This window comes from Octopus bimaculoides, chromosome 16 (genome assembly GCF_001194135.2).
Source record: "Octopus bimaculoides isolate UCB-OBI-ISO-001 chromosome 16, ASM119413v2, whole genome shotgun sequence".
NCBI lineage: Eukaryota > Metazoa > Mollusca > Cephalopoda > Octopoda > Octopodidae > Octopus > Octopus bimaculoides.
This window is the reverse complement of record NC_068996.1, coordinates 25,441,586-25,461,055: the sequence shown is the minus strand read 5'-3', so window position 1 is coordinate 25,461,055 and position 19,470 is coordinate 25,441,586. Positions and strand designations below refer to the sequence as shown.

At 32.7% G+C, this 19,470-nt stretch overlaps 1 protein-coding gene and 1 long non-coding RNA gene across 5 annotated transcripts in view; one reads left to right on the top strand and one right to left on the bottom strand.

Annotated features, from left to right (window-relative positions):
- Positions 1–17,640, top strand: part of LOC106867806 (protein amnionless) — a 95,988-nt gene extending 78,348 nt beyond the window's left edge. Inside the window, exons 7-13 of one of the 2 annotated variants that reach the window (XM_014912827.2) lie at positions 2,089–2,174; positions 3,565–3,682; positions 12,849–13,151; positions 14,336–14,435; positions 15,223–15,373; positions 16,491–16,583; positions 17,349–17,640. In XM_014912827.2, coding sequence (XP_014768313.1) covers positions 2,089–2,174; positions 3,565–3,682; positions 12,849–13,151; positions 14,336–14,435; positions 15,223–15,373; positions 16,491–16,583; positions 17,349–17,441 — 944 coding nt within the window. In that variant the 3' untranslated portion in view covers positions 17,442–17,640. Of the gene's footprint in view, positions 1–2,088; positions 2,175–3,564; positions 3,683–12,848; positions 13,152–14,335; positions 14,436–15,222; positions 15,374–16,490 lie in introns of both variants that reach the window. The other variant, XM_052973622.1, reaches the window with a different exon arrangement.
- LOC128249604 (uncharacterized) lies at positions 5,525–19,150 on the bottom strand. 3 transcript variants are annotated; one of them, XR_008265712.1, is made up of 6 exons: positions 19,044–19,150; positions 16,101–17,692; positions 14,598–15,822; positions 14,132–14,500; positions 13,979–14,044; positions 5,525–13,190 (listed from the first exon to the last, which is right to left on the bottom strand). It is a non-coding gene; the product is annotated as an uncharacterized LOC128249604 (long non-coding RNA). The 3 variants fall into 3 exon arrangements; XR_008265710.1 differs by having other exon boundaries at positions 13,979–14,500; XR_008265711.1 differs by lacking the exon at positions 19,044–19,150 and adding an exon at positions 18,194–19,032 and having other exon boundaries at positions 13,979–14,500.
- Between the last annotated feature and the right edge of the window lie 320 nt (positions 19,151–19,470).

The window sequence follows — 19,470 nt, the reverse complement described above, 5'->3', positions numbered from 1 at the left end:
CCGTTTTTTTTCTTGAAATAAATTTTGTCTTTCTCCCACACACACACTCTCTCTAAATTTCTCTCACAGCAGACTGTCATAGTGAAATTTTTTTAAAGGTATGTGTTGCGTTGTCCATGTAGAAAAACCAAACTATACTGTTATATAGTGAAAGCTTTTTTTTTTCTTTTTAAAGCTGCGTTGTGTTGACAGACTTGCACTTGAAATTCCTGCGTTTTTATGAAAACTTGTTAGTGACTATGGTGACAATATTACATATTCATCTATCTATCTATCACACACACACACACACACACTCTCTCTCTCTCTCTCCTTCTCACTGTATTTCTCTCAGCAACTTTTTCTCCTCCTCTTCTAAATATAAGTTGTGACTTATATTTTGATTCCTCACCTTCTTTCCCTCTTAATAGATGTGATGAACAGAGGTACGGAGATCTGCTTCTCTTTTATAATGTAAGATGGTAACAATCACATTTACAGGAAAACATGACAGTCATTGATGCACACAATGATACATAAGCTCTAAATTTGTTTTGTTATTCAAGCTCATGAAGATATGAATGGAAATAAATCATCATTAGTCCAACATTGTTGCCTAAGTTTATTCTATTGTTACTTCCAGTTTCTACTGCAATTTTCCATTTTCCTTCAAACTACATGTTAACCATTTTACTACATTCAGGTGCCTTTCTATCACCAAGCTTCATTTGTTTCTATGCAAGATTAGGAATGAATGACACTGCTTGTATGATGGTGATGCTCTTTTACAATTATGTATATCATGACACAAAGCTACAAACACATATATGTATACAGCTGGCTTCTTTCACTTTCCGTCTACCAAATTCACTAACAAGGGTTTGGTTGATCCAGGTCTGTAATTGAAGACGCTTGCCCAAGGTGCTATACAATGAGATTGCACTTGGGACTACATGGTTGGGAAACAAACTCCTTTACTAGATAGGCATGACTACACCTATAATATCTAAGTGCTGAGATCAGTTTGTTTGACTAAGCCCTTCAAGGTAGTATCCCAGCATGGCCACAGTCCAATGGCTGAAATAAGTAAGAGTAAATTGTCATTTTTACATTCACTTTCCATAGTGGCATAGGTTGAACAGGTCACCACAGTCTGGTTCAGTTCTTATTTAGAGTTACTGCTCCTTTAAATGAAACAAAGAGTTTTTGCCTAACATATTTGACTTCATTTCTAATTTTGAATGTACTAGATAGGCTAAAAGATCTTCTTGGTTTTGTTATCTACTGGTTCCGCAACCACTTTACACAGCATTTTATCTTGGCAGTGGTGCTAATGAGGTTATACCCCTCACACAAAAAAAAAAAATAGGATGCTCACTATTTAATGTTGTCACCAGTTGGTCCATGCAGTGAGATGGTTCAAGTATGAGTATGTATATATATTGATATACATTAACTGATGATTTTACATAAGAGATGAAAGTCCATTGTCTTTTGCACAATTACTCTTTTACTTGTTTCAATCATTTGACTGTGGCCATGCTGAAGCAAATCGACCCCAGGACTTATTCTTTGTAAGTCTAGTACTTATTCTATCGGTCCTTTTTGCCGAACCGCTAAACACACCAGCATCGGTTGTCAAGCGATGTGGGCTGGGGACAAACGCACACACACACACGGGCTTCTTTCAGTTTCCGTATACCAAATCCATTCACAAGGCTTTGTAAAAAACAAGGTGCCACGCAGTGGGACTGAACCCGATACTATGTGGCTCGTAAGCAAGCTACTTACTACACTGCCACTTCTGCGCCTATAAAAATTATCTGAAATATATGTATTAAGTGCATTCAAAATATCGTTACTTGGTTTGACTTCGTTATATATATTTATATAGACAGACAGACATGCACATACACACATTATGAATTTAGTTTCATAACAGCCAATTTGTGTTAGTGAAAAGTTTCATATTGAAGAACCTTCCAAGTGTAGAAAGATAAATTAACAATCATCTGAATGGAATAGTATAGCTTGAACTCCTTCCAGCTTTGTTATTTCATTCAGCCTTTGAAGTCTGATTTCTAAAATTTGTTTATTTTTATTTTGTAGGGGCTATTCTAAAATGCAAATACGAAAATGGTTTCAGTTATGATCGATTAGTTGATGATATTAAAAAGAAATTCCTCCAGAATGCGGTAAGTTAGTTTCGGGATTTTTCTTACTTCCTTTATACTTTTTGTCGTTGTTTGATGTTGAAAAAATCCTCGAAACCACCAACGACTCCAGGAACATTACTGATGATGCTTCCAAAAGAACCTTTGAGATGCATCTGTTTTGAAACCTATGCCTTCGAGTGGCTTTTTTGTTTATCGGTGAAGTAATAGTTAAGATACAAGGGAAGTAATCCTTCCATTTATGTAACCAAATTATTTCCCCCTTTGCGAGTATTTTTTTTCCATTAGAGTTAAATATTCCTATTATCAATACTTATTTTCGCAAATTGTTCCTTTTTTTTATATATATATATCACCATTTTATATAATTAAACTAATATATGGTAAATAAATTCAGTGCAAATGCTTCAGGAAACATAAAAAATAAAAGATTTTTCTCTTGAAGGTAACAAATGCTTGGTATTTAGAATATTATATATTAGTCCATAGATAAAAGGAAGCTGATTTTATGTAAGTATCAAACTATCACCAGCTGTACAAGTTAATGACCGTTAATTATAATATAATACTGGCCTTAAGTTAATTCCCCACAGTTAAAAGTTATTAAGTCTGAAATATTTGATCTGTTGAATGCAGGTCTTTCTTGATAGTACAAATATTGTACACTTCTATCTAATATCATAAGCTTTGATGAATCTAAATAAATTTCAATATATTTTTAACTACATAGAGAGAAAAAATCTGGTATTTGCATTCATTAATCTTAGAATTTAGGTAGGTTGCAGATCATGTTTGACTTGGCAGATACTGAGAAATCTTGCAATTTATTTGACGTCAGCTGTTTAAAAAAAGCATACTTGATTGGTTAAATATATAAAAATATTTATTATTGACTATGAAAATAAATAAACTTTAATAATGCTAAAAGAAGTTAATCTCAAAAGTAGAGAATTGGCAGTCTGGAACATCACATTACCTTGTTATTTGATCCTTTCAGTCCTGAGTTCAAATCAGAAATTCATCTTTGCTTTTCATCCTCTCAGGATCAGTAAAAATATCTGTCCAGAATGGTGGTTTAGCAGAACTCTGTAAGAATTGCAATGCATTAGCAGTATTCGTGCTGGTTTCAAATTCTGCTTTGGCCAACTTGGGTGGTAGACTTAATCCATCCACGGGTGCTTTTATCAGTGTCTACACTGTGGAAACCATTTGGGCCAGGTGTCATATTACTGGCTACTGCTAAGTCTTGCAAGCACTGTAGTGGGTTATGCTAAGCTTTCCTGCTAAATTTTTTTTTTTTTAACTTACCTAACATGTAGAAAATAGAGTGTTCTGATCTTTTTCAACTTGAAATACAAAATGATATTTGTTTTCTGTTTTTATATTTAATTTCTTTCTATCTCAATTCTAGACTAATGTAGAATTCATAGTGTCAAGAATCGATAATGACATACAGCTAACGCTTATGGATATTACTGGAGAACATAGTGTGATTATTGGTCAGAAAATATATGAGGACATCATTGATGGTAAGTTTATTGTTTATACTTACACTATTATAAATACAGAGAGGAAAAAAACTTATACAATACAGACTGGTGTGAAATAGTTCAGTACAGCGTGTTCAGATCAGTTTATTTCATCAATGAATATTTTCATATTTACATTTTAAACAATTTCGTTTGCAATATTTTCTTATTTTCATTAACTTTTAATCTAAAAAATTGTGAGAAGATTGAACTTATGCATTTCAGTTTAGTCTTTTTTTTTTTTTTTTTCGTGTATATATTGGGTGTGCAGTTACTACTTAACTCTTCTCTCAGTTTACAGTATAAAAGTATGTATTGGATAGATTGATTTGGAGTGATCACTTTTAAATATGCTTCTTGTGTATATAAAGCAGCTGATGGTGGTGGTGATTGTAGCAGTAGTAGTTGTAACTGCTTAATTGGTATACTTTCCTTCATGAGACCAACTGTCTTTAGCATTAGTTGTGTCAAAAGTAGATGTTAAGTATAGTGAAACTAGAAATCGATGAACAAATGTATGTGAAGGGGGAAGAAAGTATAGCCTATTTGTCCGGGTGCTAAAGCTGAAGTACAATTCACTTGTAAACTTGGTGGTTTTACAGTATTCAGTAGAAATTATTTTTATTAAAAACTGTGTGCATGAGATGGAACACTTCCACAAGTTTCTAATTATTTAGAATAATAAACTTCAGATCGATAATGTGAAAGATATTTCTGAAACTAGCATGTTACAGTGCTAAAACAATCTTTACATAACTGTCAGTAGTATGTATCATCTTGGTGCCATTAAGATGCATTATAGTGCCAGATTCAAGTTCTCACTTATGAAATTTTACATAATTATCATTAGCATTTTGTATGTATGTATATATATATATATATATATATATATATGTAAACATACATACATATATGTATGTATATACATACATATATATATATATATATATATATATGTAAACATACATACATATATGTATGTATATACATACATATATATATATATATAGAGAGAGAGAGAGAGAGACGAGTCAGGTCACTTGTGAGGTCTCATATACGCTACTGCTAACATAGAGTCCAATACCTCTTGTCCTCAGGTTGTCAGCAACTAAACTGACACCCCAACTAAGCTTGCCTGGTGAGGTTCAACAACAATCTAGCTATAGTACAGGCCCTCAGAAGTTGGAAGATCACTGGGAGTGAGACACTTAGCTTGTTAAAGCATGCTTCTAGGAGAAAGTCACTCCAATGTGGAGAGGGTCTATGAGGTGCTGTACAAGCCTTATTGGACCTAAAATTTTGACTTATGCAATCGCTGAGGAAGCAACTTTACGATGACCAGTCAAATAAGAGGGCACTGCAGCATGTAGGCATGGAATCTGTGGATGCAAACCCACTGATAGCAGGTGCAGTAACTTCATGCAGAAGCATTGCTGGTCTTCCTCAGTCAGGAATGGACAGCTGTCATATGATAATATATCAACAACAATAAGGATTATTACAAAGTTGCATAGCATTACCTTTAATTCTTTTAAAATATATATATATATATATATATATATAACTTTACGAAGACCTACGTTTCAGCTGCAACCCAACTATAACACTGGTGCAGTTTCTTCAGGGTCTTTACTTAATATTCTTCAATTTAACTAAAGTTTTCATTTATCTACTCTTGTATGATATGTATGTGTGTATATATATATATATCACAATTGGGTAAATTATATTTAGATTTGACCAACCCATGTCAGTATGGAACCTGACCTGACATTGATGGTGATGATGATTTCATACATTTTTAGTTCTGATTTGTAATACAAAAAGAAAAGAAAAAGAAACTTTATTCAGTTTATCACACTTTATTCAATTTGATATACAATGATTCATATTTAAAAACCTTTGATAATTACATAATACACAATAATTTACAATAGTTAATATTTTTAAATACCAAGTCACTTACAGTGGCAGCAGTGATAGAAAATATTTTAAAACTTATAGTTGCTTTATGATTTCAAATGTATGTGAAAAGTTTTTTTTATTGGAGAAAAGTACTCTTCAGAGTTGGACAATGACAAAAATAATGATCACTTAAAATATTAATCTTCCCCATAATTTTAAACATAAACAAAACATAAAAGCATTAAAAAAAAATTATGATTTCATATGCTTGAGACCAATGATATACATTATGATTGTATATGAGAAAGATAGCATCACAGTCAAGTATTCTAAAATATCTTTTTAATCAACAGAATTATGAAGGGTAGACTAATGTCAGTAGAGAGAACTGAAGTTAACAGGGAGTTGACTTGAAACAGTCACTTCAGATTTTATCCGAGAAAGGGAAGAAAACGATGAGACTGTAATAATGAAGCAAATATTGAAAGTTGGCTGCAGTGATGAATTAAAATCACAAGAGGTGCTAAAATCAATTGAACAGATTGAGGTTTGGTTAGTATAATGAAAATAACAAATACAAAAAGGATTGACTGCAAAAGTTGTGAGTGATTTTAAATGGTAACTTTAAGCAGATAACAACAAAATTAGGTTTCAGGAAAAAGCAGGACAAGGAATGGCAGAGGAAAACAACCGAGATGGATAACACCTTAGGATAAATGGTTGGGTTTGGATTCTTTGTTATAGTAGTAGGTGATAGAAGGCAGGGTTGTAGCAGTTGAGTTACTCCACTGATGGAGCTATTGAGGGATAGAACATAAAGAATATGCCTGAATCACAAAAAACACTGCTCTTTATTTGAGCAAATATTAAGAAAATACAGTTGGTACTCTTTTTTAAAATGCCAGAAAAGCTGGTATTTTCAAAATAAGAGCAAAAAGTTTTGAGAGAGAAAAGTTGAGGATCCATGGAATCTTGAAATAGAAGTGGAATGGGGGCTTTTGAGGAAAAAATAGAGTTTAGGGTTTTATGCTTTTTCAAAGATAAGTGGGGATTTTAAAAAAGGTGAACACAGAAAGACAGTATTCTCAGGGGGTAATAACAATTGAAATGAAAATATGGGTTGGTGTTTCTAATAAAAACAAGCCAGTAGGGGTACTTGAGAAAAGAAATAGACAATACACAACACATAGATAGAGATCAAGAGTAGTAGTGTTTCATAAAGGCAACATGCCTGAGAAAACTACATTGCACTTAGTTTGAGAGAGGGGAAAAAGAACAAGTATACTTAGGAGCAGAGAGGTGGCATTGCTCATGAGAGATGGAGAGAGGAGGTAACAGGACCAGTATTAATCATAAGTGAGTTAAGAGGAAGATGATACCAGAATACTTTGTGTGGGTTGGGAGAGAGAATAAGGCCAGAACTTTTCATATAAGTATGTGCTATGAGAGGGAAAATTAAGTCTCTACACCAAAATGTGTAACACAGAAAGAGAGAGAGAATAGGACATGTACACTTTACAAGGGTCTAAACTTACAAGAAGAGAGGAGTATAGTGCCAGTACACTTCATAAGAATTTGTGTGTGTCTACTAGGATTAAAGAGGATAGGGCATGTACACTTTAAAAGTGTCTGCTAGGAGAAAGAGTAGGGTTAACACTTAAACCTAAACTAGAGAGAGAATACACTTGATAAAAGTGTAAAGCTGGAAAAAGAGTGGATAGGATCAGGATACTGTGAGAAAGAATAGGTCTAATGTACATCATGTGTATGTATGCTGAAAAAGAAAGAATAGCATTTGTATAGTTCTGAAGGAATGGACTGGGAGAAAGAGAATAGAGCCAGGGTACTTCATAAAAGTGAACTAGGAGTAAGAGAGAATAGAGCTGTGTACTTCTTAAGGGAATGAACAAAGAGTATGGGGATGGGGCACCTCATGAGAGAGGGAACTGAGAGGAGGAGGATAGGGTCTGTACAAAGGTCAGGACACTTCTTAAAAGAGTGAACTAACAGACAGAATACGGCCAGGATACCTCATAAGAGAGGGAAGAGAGAGAGAATAGGGCCAGAACACCTCATAATAGAGGAAACAGAGAGAACAGGGCCAGGACTCCTCATAAGAGAGATAATAGAGCCAGAACACCTTGTAAGTGAGGAAACTGAGAAAGAGAGAGAGAATAGGGTTAAGAGGAAACAGAGAGAGAGAGAGAGAGAGAGCAGGGCCAGGACACCTCATAAAAGAGAGTGAAAAGGGCCAGAACACCTCATAAGAGAGGGAACTGAGAAGAGATAGCAGGACCAGGACACCTTGTAAGAGAGGGAGAGAGAGCAAGTGAACAGGGCCAGAACACTCTTGTAAGAGAGGGGATAGAGAAAGAGAACAAGGCCAGGATGCCTCGTAGGAGAGGAAACAGAGAGAGAGAGAAAAGATGCCAGGATACTTTGTAAGAGTGGGAAATAAGAGAAAGAGAGAACAGGGTCAGACACTTCATAAGAGAGGGAACTGAGAGAGAGAATAGGGCCAAAACATCTCACAGAGAGAACAGGGGCCCTGAGAGAGAGAGATAGAGAGAGAATAGGGCCAGAGAATGGCCAGTACACCTTGTAAGAGAGGGGCCTGAGAGAGAGAGAATAGGGCCAGGATACCTCATGAGAGGAGCCTGAGAGAGAGAATAGGGCCAGGATACCTCATAAGAGAGAATGGCCAGTAAACCTCATAAGAGAGGAGCTTGAGAGAGAGAGAGAGAATAGGGCCAGGACACCTCATAAGAGAGGGAACAGAGAGAGATAGAGAGAACGGCCAGTACACCTCATAAGAGAGGGGCATGAGAGAGAGAAAGAATAGGGCCAGGAAGCCTCATAAGAGAGGGAACAGAATGAGAGATTAGGCCCAAGACACCTCATAAGAGAGGATAGATGGCAGGACACCTCGTAAGAGAGGGACCTGTGTGAGAGAGATTAGGTCCAGGACACCTAAGAGAGGGGCCTGTGAAAGAGAATAGGGACAGGACATCTCATAAGAGGGACCTGTAGAGAGAATAGGGGCAGGACATCTCATAAGAGAGGGAACTGAAAGAGGGAAGATGGGATCCAAACAAGGCCCAGGACACCTTTTGAGAGTGAACTTAAGAGAGAGAATTAGGACAGTACACCTCATAAGAAAGGGAACTGAGAGAGAGAGAGAGAATACGGCCAAGACCCCCCTCATGAGAGAGGAAACGGGGTTTTATATAATGGCCAAAGCATCTCATAAAAGAGAGGGAGTGTAGGGTTTGTACAAGAACCAGTACACTTCATAAGAGAGTGAACTGAGAGAGAATAGGCCCAGGGCATAATAGAGAACTGAAAGAGGAAGGATGGGGTCCAAACAAGGCCCAGGACACCTCCTGAGAGAGAGGATAGAGACAGGATTTGGTTTGTACACTTCATAAGAGAGTGATCTGAAAGAATAGGGCCAGGACACAAGAGAGAGAACTGAGAGGAGGATAGTGTCCAAACAAGGCCCCGGGCACCTCATAAAAGAGAGAACTGGAAAAGTGAGAATAAGGTTTGTACACTTCATAAAAAAGGTGAACTGAGGGCTAGTAGACTTTAAAAAGAGTGAGATGGGAGGGGGGACGTACACACTTCATAAGAAATTGAACTGTGAGAAAGAATAGAACCAAACACTTCATAAGAGTGGGCTGTGAGAGAGAGAGAAAGGGGTTAAAACACATCATTGTGTGTATACTAAGATAGAGAGATGGGCCTGTTCACATAAGATTGTCATTATCAACTGAGTGAGAGAGAAAGGGAGTTTGGGTACATCATAAGATAGTGTGCTAAGAAAAAGAATAGGGCCTTAACTGAGATAAAGAATAAAGGACCAGTACACTTCATAAGAGTGAGCTGGGCAAGAGAAAGAAAAGGTTTTAGGACACATTATAAAGGGTGTGTGCTAAGACAAAGAATAGGATCTGTATACATAAGGGCGTTAACTGAAAGGGTAGCTGGCCAGTACAATTGGAAGAGATAAAATAGTATGCACACTTTAGGAGAAAGAATAAGGTCATTACACTTTATAAAAAAGGTCCAGGGAAGAGAAGTTGGTCTGTGGGCTGGAATACAGAGAACTGGAGCTGTACACTTCATAAGAAACCTCAGTGAAAGAATAAGGTCAATGTACTAGGAGAGAGGGTCAGTACACATCATAAGAGAGTGAACTGGAAGAGAATGGGGTGTATATACTCTATGAGTGTGAACTGAGAGGAAGAATAGGGCCATGTCACTTCATAAAAATTAGCTCAGATAGAATATGGGGTTAATGCTCATACAGGTGGGAATGTAAGGACCATTATCTTCATTAGAGAAAATGAGGAAACAGTATTCTCATGATAGAGCAAATAGATAGAAAACAAAATTTGTGCTCTTCCTGAAATAAATTTATGAATGAGAACTCTCATAAAAGAGCGATTAAAGGAAGAAATAGATATTGTATCTTAGGACAGCAAATTTGTGAGGGGAAAAAAATTTTGTACACTTCAGATAAGGGAAGGTTGGTGCTCTTCATAAGAGAGATTAGTAAACAATATAGTTTAAGCTTGTACAAAATGTGAAATAGTTGGAGAGGGAATGGAGTTGGGACACATCATAAGAGAGTGTGTACTAAGACAGAGACAAGTGATGTGAATACTCAGAGAAGATAATAAATTGAAGCCAGTAGTCTTCAAACAAAAAGAAGAGTCAACCTGGCCAAATTAACCAATTCTGAAAGGTGAAAGACTTTACCTAATTTGAGGCAATGTTCTCAGAACTTTGGGTAATTCATAGTAGTGAGCTAAACATAAACTGAAGAATATAAGAGGCTGAAATAGAAAAAGGTGTGTGAATTGGACAATAAAAAGCACTTGAAACATGAAACAGTGGGTGAAGAGGAATGAGGGAAGCAGCATAGTGAGATTGACACTCACAAAATAATGACTGCAATTAAAGATCAGTGCTCAGATCTACAAAGAGAGAAAAAGGATAGAGAGAACAAGTTGTTCATTATTGGGGATTTGTGGTAGCAAAGAAAGAAAGGGCAAAAATAAAAGATATTGAATACACAAAAGGACTGTAATACTAGCAATCTCAACATAGGTCAGTCATGCATATTAAAGAGGAAAAAAAAGAAAAGAAAAACTATATTGCAATAATATTGGCAGGAATAAACCGTAAAAATGTCACATGTAAATTAATGTAGTCATCGTATAGAAGGAGTAAAGTCAGAAAGGCAAACTCTTTTATTAGCATATTTCTGATGAAGAATTAGGTAAAATAACTGTTGTTAGTTATTAAACTAATGTTTGGAACATAAATTAACATCAAGTCTTGATGGAAGGTTTTAATTTGAATCACTTTAAAACAGGAAGTGTGATTTATAGAACCAGGAGCAGTTACAGCATGGTTAGTATGAAAACAGTAAAAAAAAAAACTGATTTGTTACATTTCAGTTCTAACATAATTGAAGTCATTTAGTCAATACAGTGTGAAACAGAGTTTATGCTCTGCAACTGATAAAATATTAGATATGCCAACCTATTGTACAGTAAATTATATCAAGAAACTACTGATATTTAGTGAATTCTCTTAAAAATGCAAGAGAATAACATAATTATTAAAAAATTTAGGAAAAAGTATTATACGCAATTTAGTCATAACATTAGATGAAGTTTGGTTGGGATTTCAATGGTTGTAATAAACTCCCGCAGATAAACAGTACTTCAAGTGTTACATTTCAAAATTAAAGTGATTTTTCAAATTTAGTTTAGTAGACTAAGGAAATTAAATGCAATTGAGATATTTTATAAATCTTGACTTTCAAGATTGGTAGTAGTTCTATTAAACCTTGTAACTTTTCTTCGGTTTATGGCATTTGTGAACATGGGACATTTTACAATACTGCTTGGTCTGCTAGAAATAGCAGACCAGATTTCCTTCAAATCATACCCCTAAATTATGGTGGCTAAACAATCGTTTGTGGTTATTTGAGACGTTTTTTTCATTCACTTAAGCAATGTTAATGTGAAAGTTTTTAATTTCCCCATTCCCAAATGGAACAGAATGTTGCTAGAAAACCAATATGAGAAAGATTTAGCATTTAATGTTAATTGAACCAAATCCAGTGAATTAACTTTTAAGGAAACTTAATGTTAGATAAGACAAAACAAATGAGATAAATGTTTATGAAATATCTTATTTAATTTAAAATAAATTACTACCTCAATTATAACTGCTTCAAAGTTGAAAAACCAAGCAAATATTTAAAAAAACAATTTATTTAGTTAATCTAAGTCTTAAGAAGCAAAGAGCTAAACTGGTTTTAATAAAATTTCGAAGAACTGTATCTAACATTTTAAGTATATATCAAAAAATAAACTTTGCTCATGAGAAAAATACTCCAAAACTATTGATGGTGATATAGGGAGAGGAGTATTTCTCTTTTTTCCTTCTAAGTATAAAGTCCATTTAGTCACTTTCAGAATGAAACAATAACCTATTAGGAAATGTGCAGGTAACTATATGCAAATAAGATAAGAAAATAACATTAAAAACATATTAAGATAAAATTTATAGTTGAGTCAGCTATATCTTTGTTTCTTTTTCAAGCTTAAAATTAGTAATTGCCATGAAAAATGTTTAACAGAATTCTTACATTATTTGATTTTCTATAGGTATTTCCCAAACTAATTTGCTAAGTGGCCAATTAAAAGAAACACTACTACTACTATTTTTTACTTCTGATATAAATTCTGGTTATAAGTGTATTGCTCTCTCTCTCTCTCTTTTCCCACTTTCCCAAGAATCAGTACAAAGTCTATACATATGATCTACCAAGGGTGTACGTATTGATCTCATGGAAGGTATTAACAATCAAGAAGGCACAGTTAACAATAATATATGTAAATTTAATTACAGCTGTTAGAAATTTAGTCCTTCAACTAATTTGTTAAATGTTTCTCTAAAGTATTAGAATATCAAAACAAGTTTTTCATTTGTCTACAAACATACATATTCCACATTGCTCTACAACATGCGTATATTCACATGATTTTACACAAACTGAAACATATAATTTTAAAATGCTGTAAATCAGCCAGTTTTGTCCATGTTTATAAATAAAGAATAATACAAAGAAGCATAATTTTATTTTCTCTTCAATTTTCACAATCAAAACTTTTTTAAAATATTGATACAATGCCTTGATACAGTAAATTCTAAATGTAATCATTTTCTCTCAAAACAGACATAACGCATGGAGGTTACAAATACATATTTTCAGCAGTTGAGATAAAAGTTTCTGGAACGCCAAGAAACAAGAGACCTTCGGAAACAACAAAGACATCGACAACATTGACAACAACAACAACAAAAACACCAGCAACAGTGTCATCAACTACAAAAAAGACAAAACAAACATGGACAACAGCAACAAAAACAACCAGTACTACTACAACAACAACAACAACACAAAGAACAAGTCAAAAGACAACTGCACAGGACTATGGTAAACCTGAGAGTGGTCGTAACATAAAAGTTGAACCTACAGGTAATGTTACAAAAATAACAAGAAGGAAGTTTTTGTTAGCTGAAAGTAAAAAAAAAAATATACGTTAAAATATTTACAATTTGGGGATTGAGTACATTATCATTATTATTAATTGGATACATTATTTGGGGGTTGGGTACATTATCATTATTATTAACAGTATATCAGTGATAATAACATAGTAATTATATTAAAAGGAAATGTATAAACACTTTATGCTGTCAGAACATAGTTTGGAAAATTATGTTAAAGACTTCGCTCATATCAAAACAAAGGCTATAGCAATACAATCTATACCATTTTTTGTTTATATTTAACCCTTTTGTTACCAATTTCTGTTGCTTATATATATAACTTTGTTTTTCAATTAATTTTGAATGAAAATAAGGAAGAATTTATCAAATTGGTTTTACGAACATAAATTATCATAAAATTTTAATGAAAGGTTTTGTTTTGTTTTTTATATCATCAAGAGCTGTCTCTGACAGGCATAAAAAATATAAACTGAGCTACCCAAATAATCATAATAGCTGAGAAACAGTTTTTAACCTTTTTGTTACTATATTTTTGTGAAAAATACACTGCTTTTGTTGTTTATGTATTTTGAGAATAACGAAAAATTTAGTAAGATAACTTTATCATTATTAAACTGGTATTTGGAACAGAAATTGACATGAAATTTCAATAGAAAGTTTTAACTTAGATTAAAATGTTAAAACAGGAATTTTGTATCCTAGGACCAACAGCATGTCTCAGGTGGGTTGATATCAAAAGGGTTAAAAGCCATTTGAAACAAGATAGTGTTTAAAATTGTATTGTTGGCTTACTTTATTTCACAATTTCTGCATTCAACCTAGTTCTATTTCTGAACAGAACCAGTATTTATACAATACCTGCAATAAAACAGAAAGAGAATTAGAAAAACAGGAAAAGGTCATTTTAAGATCGGTATGATAAGATTATCAAGTAACTCAACTCACCTAATTTTCTTGTTTCCTTTCTTCATCTTTTTCGCAATTTATACTTACACATAGAAAAATAATCTTTCTTACCATCAAAAATACTTTTTTTTTTTAATCTACTTCTTTAAAAAACATTTTATAATACAACATATAAACACATTAATGATTTTACATCAACTCATATTTTCTAATATACAGTCCTTTTATTCTTCTTCTTCCCAGGTGGATTTTCAACTGCTGCAGTCCTTGGATTCACTTTGGGCAGTTTGATATTGCTTCTATTGATTGTTATATTACTTCTCCTCTACAGAAGAGGTAACATGTAAGTCCAGTCAGCCACTTATAACAATACTATTTCCTATTGTTATTACCCAATGATCTTACAACCTGTAGAGAAGGAAAGAAAAGAAATTAGTTTTTATTTTTCATGAACAATTTAAATTATGATAATTTCAAAATCTGTATTAAAATTATTTGCACTTACCTTAATTTTATATTTCATTGTTTCACTTCCATATTCAATGAATAACCAAATACTAACCCTATTGCTATTAATTCATAAGTTTCGATATTAAAGAAAACAAAAGTGCTTTGCTATTTGTGGACACAGCACGCTTGGGTGTGTGGTTAGGCAGTTTTGTCTCGCAAATATCTTTATTTCGGGTTCAATCTAAGAATACAACACCTTGGGCAAGTGTCTTCAACATTATCCTCAAGAGAATTAGTGTCTTATGAGTGTAATTTGATAAAAAGAAATTGTATGGATGTAAAACACTACCAACTTGGATGCTATTAGAGGATCCATTCTGTGTTGAGCCATTTAGTCCAAGTATAGTTCATTTCTCTGACAAAAGCATATGTGAATAATTTTTACCTACATATAGACTGAAAATCAAATTGTAATGGATAAATACTTCAGATTTTTGCATCATACAAAAATAGTTTACAACAGCTTAAAAATGCTTCTATATTCCAATAAAACAACTTGAAATCATCTTAAAATCTTTCTTAATTGCTCTTATAATATTAAGCTCGTAATGCATTGCATTTGTAGCCTGGTTCTCACTCTGGATAAATATGTAATAAATACATGTTTGTATATTTTTCAGGCGTAATTTTGCCAATCCGTTTACATCAGGACAATTCTTCCCTAACATTCACAGCAGATTTATTAATCAAGACACTGTCCCATTAGATGATCTACCAAGTCCAACATATCATAATGAAGGAGGATTCCAAAATCCAGTTTATGGTGCTGAAGTAGGTTCAATAAATATTCTTTCAATGAATGTATTTCAGAAATGAATTTTCTTGGTCAAATGCACCATATTTTTAATGTAATTTTTATACACTTTCATGATTATTTCTATCAGTGTGTTTCAATTTTCAGTATAATCAGCATTTTGAAATGATATAGTAGGATATCTGTAACTATTTGTTTATATATATATATATTGGTCATTATTTTGGTGTTGACTAACTGATGAGATTTTGATCAAGAATTTAATTTGAATATGAATACTTAATACATGTGGTCTGAGGCTGAATTGTAATTAAGAGTTAAATGATTTCCTTTATAAATGTAAGACTTCTGAAGACTTTTATCCCTATGCTTAATATTTACTCAAAGCTAAATTCCTATATATTATTTTATCTAAACTACTATTTAGAAGTCTCAAATGTGGTCTTAGGACTGAACTGTTTTATACCTGAAAAATATAAACATATATACAAGAAATGTAGTAGAACAAAATGTAATGTCTGCATTATACATCATATTACAAACACAATTGTACTATTTTAAACCTTTCTCTAATAATTAGATTACTGAAGGAGAAATTTAACAAAAATTTTACCTCAAAACCACAACAGTTGTTAAATAAAATAGTCTAGCAGCTCTTAGTATTTTAATCACACGAAAATAAATCAGTTTACAATAACTGTTCAATTAGCTAAATTAAATAGTCTGGTTAGAAAATTAACTTACATGTGGCTTTTCGGTTTTGTCTTTGTTACCAAACCTGTAAATGAAAATTTTAGCATTAACCAAAAATAGTTGAAAATATTTACATTTTATTGAAATTTCAAGAATTTCAAAGAAAGGGGCATTAGTTTTAAGTTAAAGAATGATTTGAAATATAAATTATTTTTAATGTCCAAAACTTATTTTATTATACAATATTACATGAAAATTATGAAATGTTTTCTGCTTAATAATATCAGGCTAATTTTCAAATGATTTCTAATTTTTTTTTTTTACTTTATTCAAACCATATCTGGTAAACTTTAAAACTGTGCCACTTTACTAAGAAATATATTTTTTTTTAAAAATAGAAATATAGTACTTACCAATTGTTTTTCCATTATCTTTGATTAGTCAACTAACCGCTCAGCCAGTGGAGGAAATACAAATAATGCGTACAACAACCAAGAATTCAATAACCCACTTTATAGTTCAGATTTGAACCAAGTAAGTTATTTGTTAAAAATAAACAATGGAATCACTTACCATACATTTTTCTTTTTTATTAACACAAACAAACATATAGAACAAAGACAGATAATACATTCATCTAACACAAATGCAGCACATACATACATGCATTTATACACACACATATATATACATATATACACATAAATATACACATATTGTAGAGCAACATCTGGTATAATAATGTATGTTAACAACTGCTTTGTAACAGTTTTGTGTGAATATATATTATTTATAAACTGTATTCCAACCCATGCTAGCATGGAAAGCGGACGTTAAACGATGATGATGATACATTATTAGGTAATAATTATTATGTACAACTGTGATTATTTCGTATATTCCCCAAATTTTGTATGTGTGTCTGGGCCTTAACTACAAATAAAATTATTTATAGCAGTTTGGATAATAATGATGCTGATAGTTAAGTAAGATTAGAAAACATCCCTATAAAGTCCTGCAAACCCTTTTTATGCAAAAGAGTTGAGGTCCCTACTAGCAACTGAATCGTTATTTATAATGAAGAAATAATGATAATTAAAATTTTACAAAAAATATTTAAAAATTGGCACTAAACTTCACTTACATTACACTAAAAGTTCATATTTCACTAAATTAATAAATAACTCTATTGTTGCATCCTGTAGCTTTGCCAAATCTTACTTACATATTGGTTTATTGCTTCTAACAAAATTCTCTCCCAAAATATAAATTGTAAATTATTTTTGTTTTCCTCTTTAGGAAACTTTGTTTGATGATCCCAGCAGAATTTCCCCATCGCTCTCTTTGGAACCTACTAACGACCCTGCTGAATTGGAGGACAGCACAATCTAAGGAAGAAGTCGAGGAAGAAAAGATTTTTAAAGTTACTTTAGATTATCATCATCAGCATCTGTTGAACATACTGTCAACTTTGTCTATCGGTTATTATTGTTTCTTTATAGATTAACCAAAACATTTGAAAGTCTAAAATGTGACTTGTGTAACAATATACATGGAATAAATATTCTATAATTATCTTGCATATATCAAATTATCTTCCAACGTATTTTATGAAAGCGCGTTGTCGTGGTGTTTGACATGTTCTGAAAAAGAAAGAATTTAGATTAGACTTGGTTATTCTCAACTGAATAAACAGCATAACAATAATTTTTAACATTGGTTTGTGTATGTGTGTGTGTATATATATAATCTATGACATTGAATAGATGGAAGTTACAGTAAAAAATTATTGGAGGGAAAATGGTTGCAAAATATGTTGGTTGGGTCACGAGTTAGCCTGTCAATGCTTTTCAAGAAAAGGAGTATTATCTCTCTTTGAGTTCAAATTAATGTAATTATATAATTCCATGGGGAGAAAATTCTAATTAGAATTAGCAATAAGTTTTTAGTCTGACTAAACATTGGTATTGTCGGTCTTTTTAAAACATATTTTACAATTCTTTCGTTTGTCTCTCATACGCACACACATACATACAAGCGCACGCGGGTTTATTAAATAAATTATCTGTACAATTACCAGTGTTACTGTTATAAAAGTAACAAACTATGGAATGGTATATAATAAATGAGCAAATAGGTTTTACCTGTGGATGTCTGCTGACAAACGTTATTCTAATTATAATTATGGGTTGAACAAATCCCGCCATTAAGACACAAGGCAATTACGTCGTCTGAACAAGGCTAAGGATTGTGAATGAAATGAGACTGACAGCTCGTTAAAAGTGAGGCCTTATCAGCACAAATATAATGACTGTTTGTTTCAGTAATATAGATATCTTTATATTATTTGGATGTCTACTTAAAAACCGTCCTGGTGTGGTATTACTCTCAAGAGAGACATTCAATGCCGCACAAAAACCGCGGGGGGATGGGAGGAAGAGAGAGAATGTTCTGGAGAGAAAATTATTTTGGGTGTGAAGGTTGAGATGTTAAATTAACTGATATCGATAGTAAAGTGCTTGCAACTGTAATAAAACTGGTGTAAATAGACAGGATAAACTTAATAATAGTAATTATTATTCAATCTAACCCTCATGAGGTGAGTTGCTATAATACAACCACATATTACCTTTTGATTCATGTCAAAATGGAGACTTGGTGCATCTGCTTTTGAGGAAGTTTTCCTCGTTTGATTCCACAAATCGATCAAACGTTCTTTTTTTTTTTTATTCATAATACTCATGAATTAATCAAGCATTTTTTGTTAATGAGCGTTAAGCAATATTATACACCAGAAATCGATCATCGTCGAGTTTTAAATCGAAAGTGATTTCGCAACACGACCGATAAATTATAATGCAACGCACGATCAAAATTGGCAATATAAAGTGAATTATGATCTTCGTTTTCTTCCCTTTGTCAGATTTTGTTTATAGAAAAATGTTTTATCCAGTGATAAATAGAAAAGAGAAAAACCCTAGCTGACAGACCTACCTGTATGTGAACCTGCTGCCTCAAATACTGACCATCACTTCCGCAATAAATTGCCATGTCAACAATGGATTGATGGAAGAAAGTCATCATTATTTTCGTATTTCATTGCAACGATTATAACACGCTCGATAAATAATTATAAATAATAATTATTAATAAAGATTATAATTATTATTAGCTAATAATTAATACTCTGTGCATTTGAAAGCGAATTTTTAAAAAAATGGTGACGTATTAACAACATTAGCGATATATTAAAACCACTAGGGCAGAAAAAATTTCTTGAAACTATTTCTTTTAATTCACTTTCCTACAAAACGAGAAATAGTAAAGTATTTGAATTTAATTTGATTTCTGAAGTTTCATTTAATCAAATCGTTATATCTAGTGCTACAACTACATTATTTCTAAGCACACCCAGATGAAA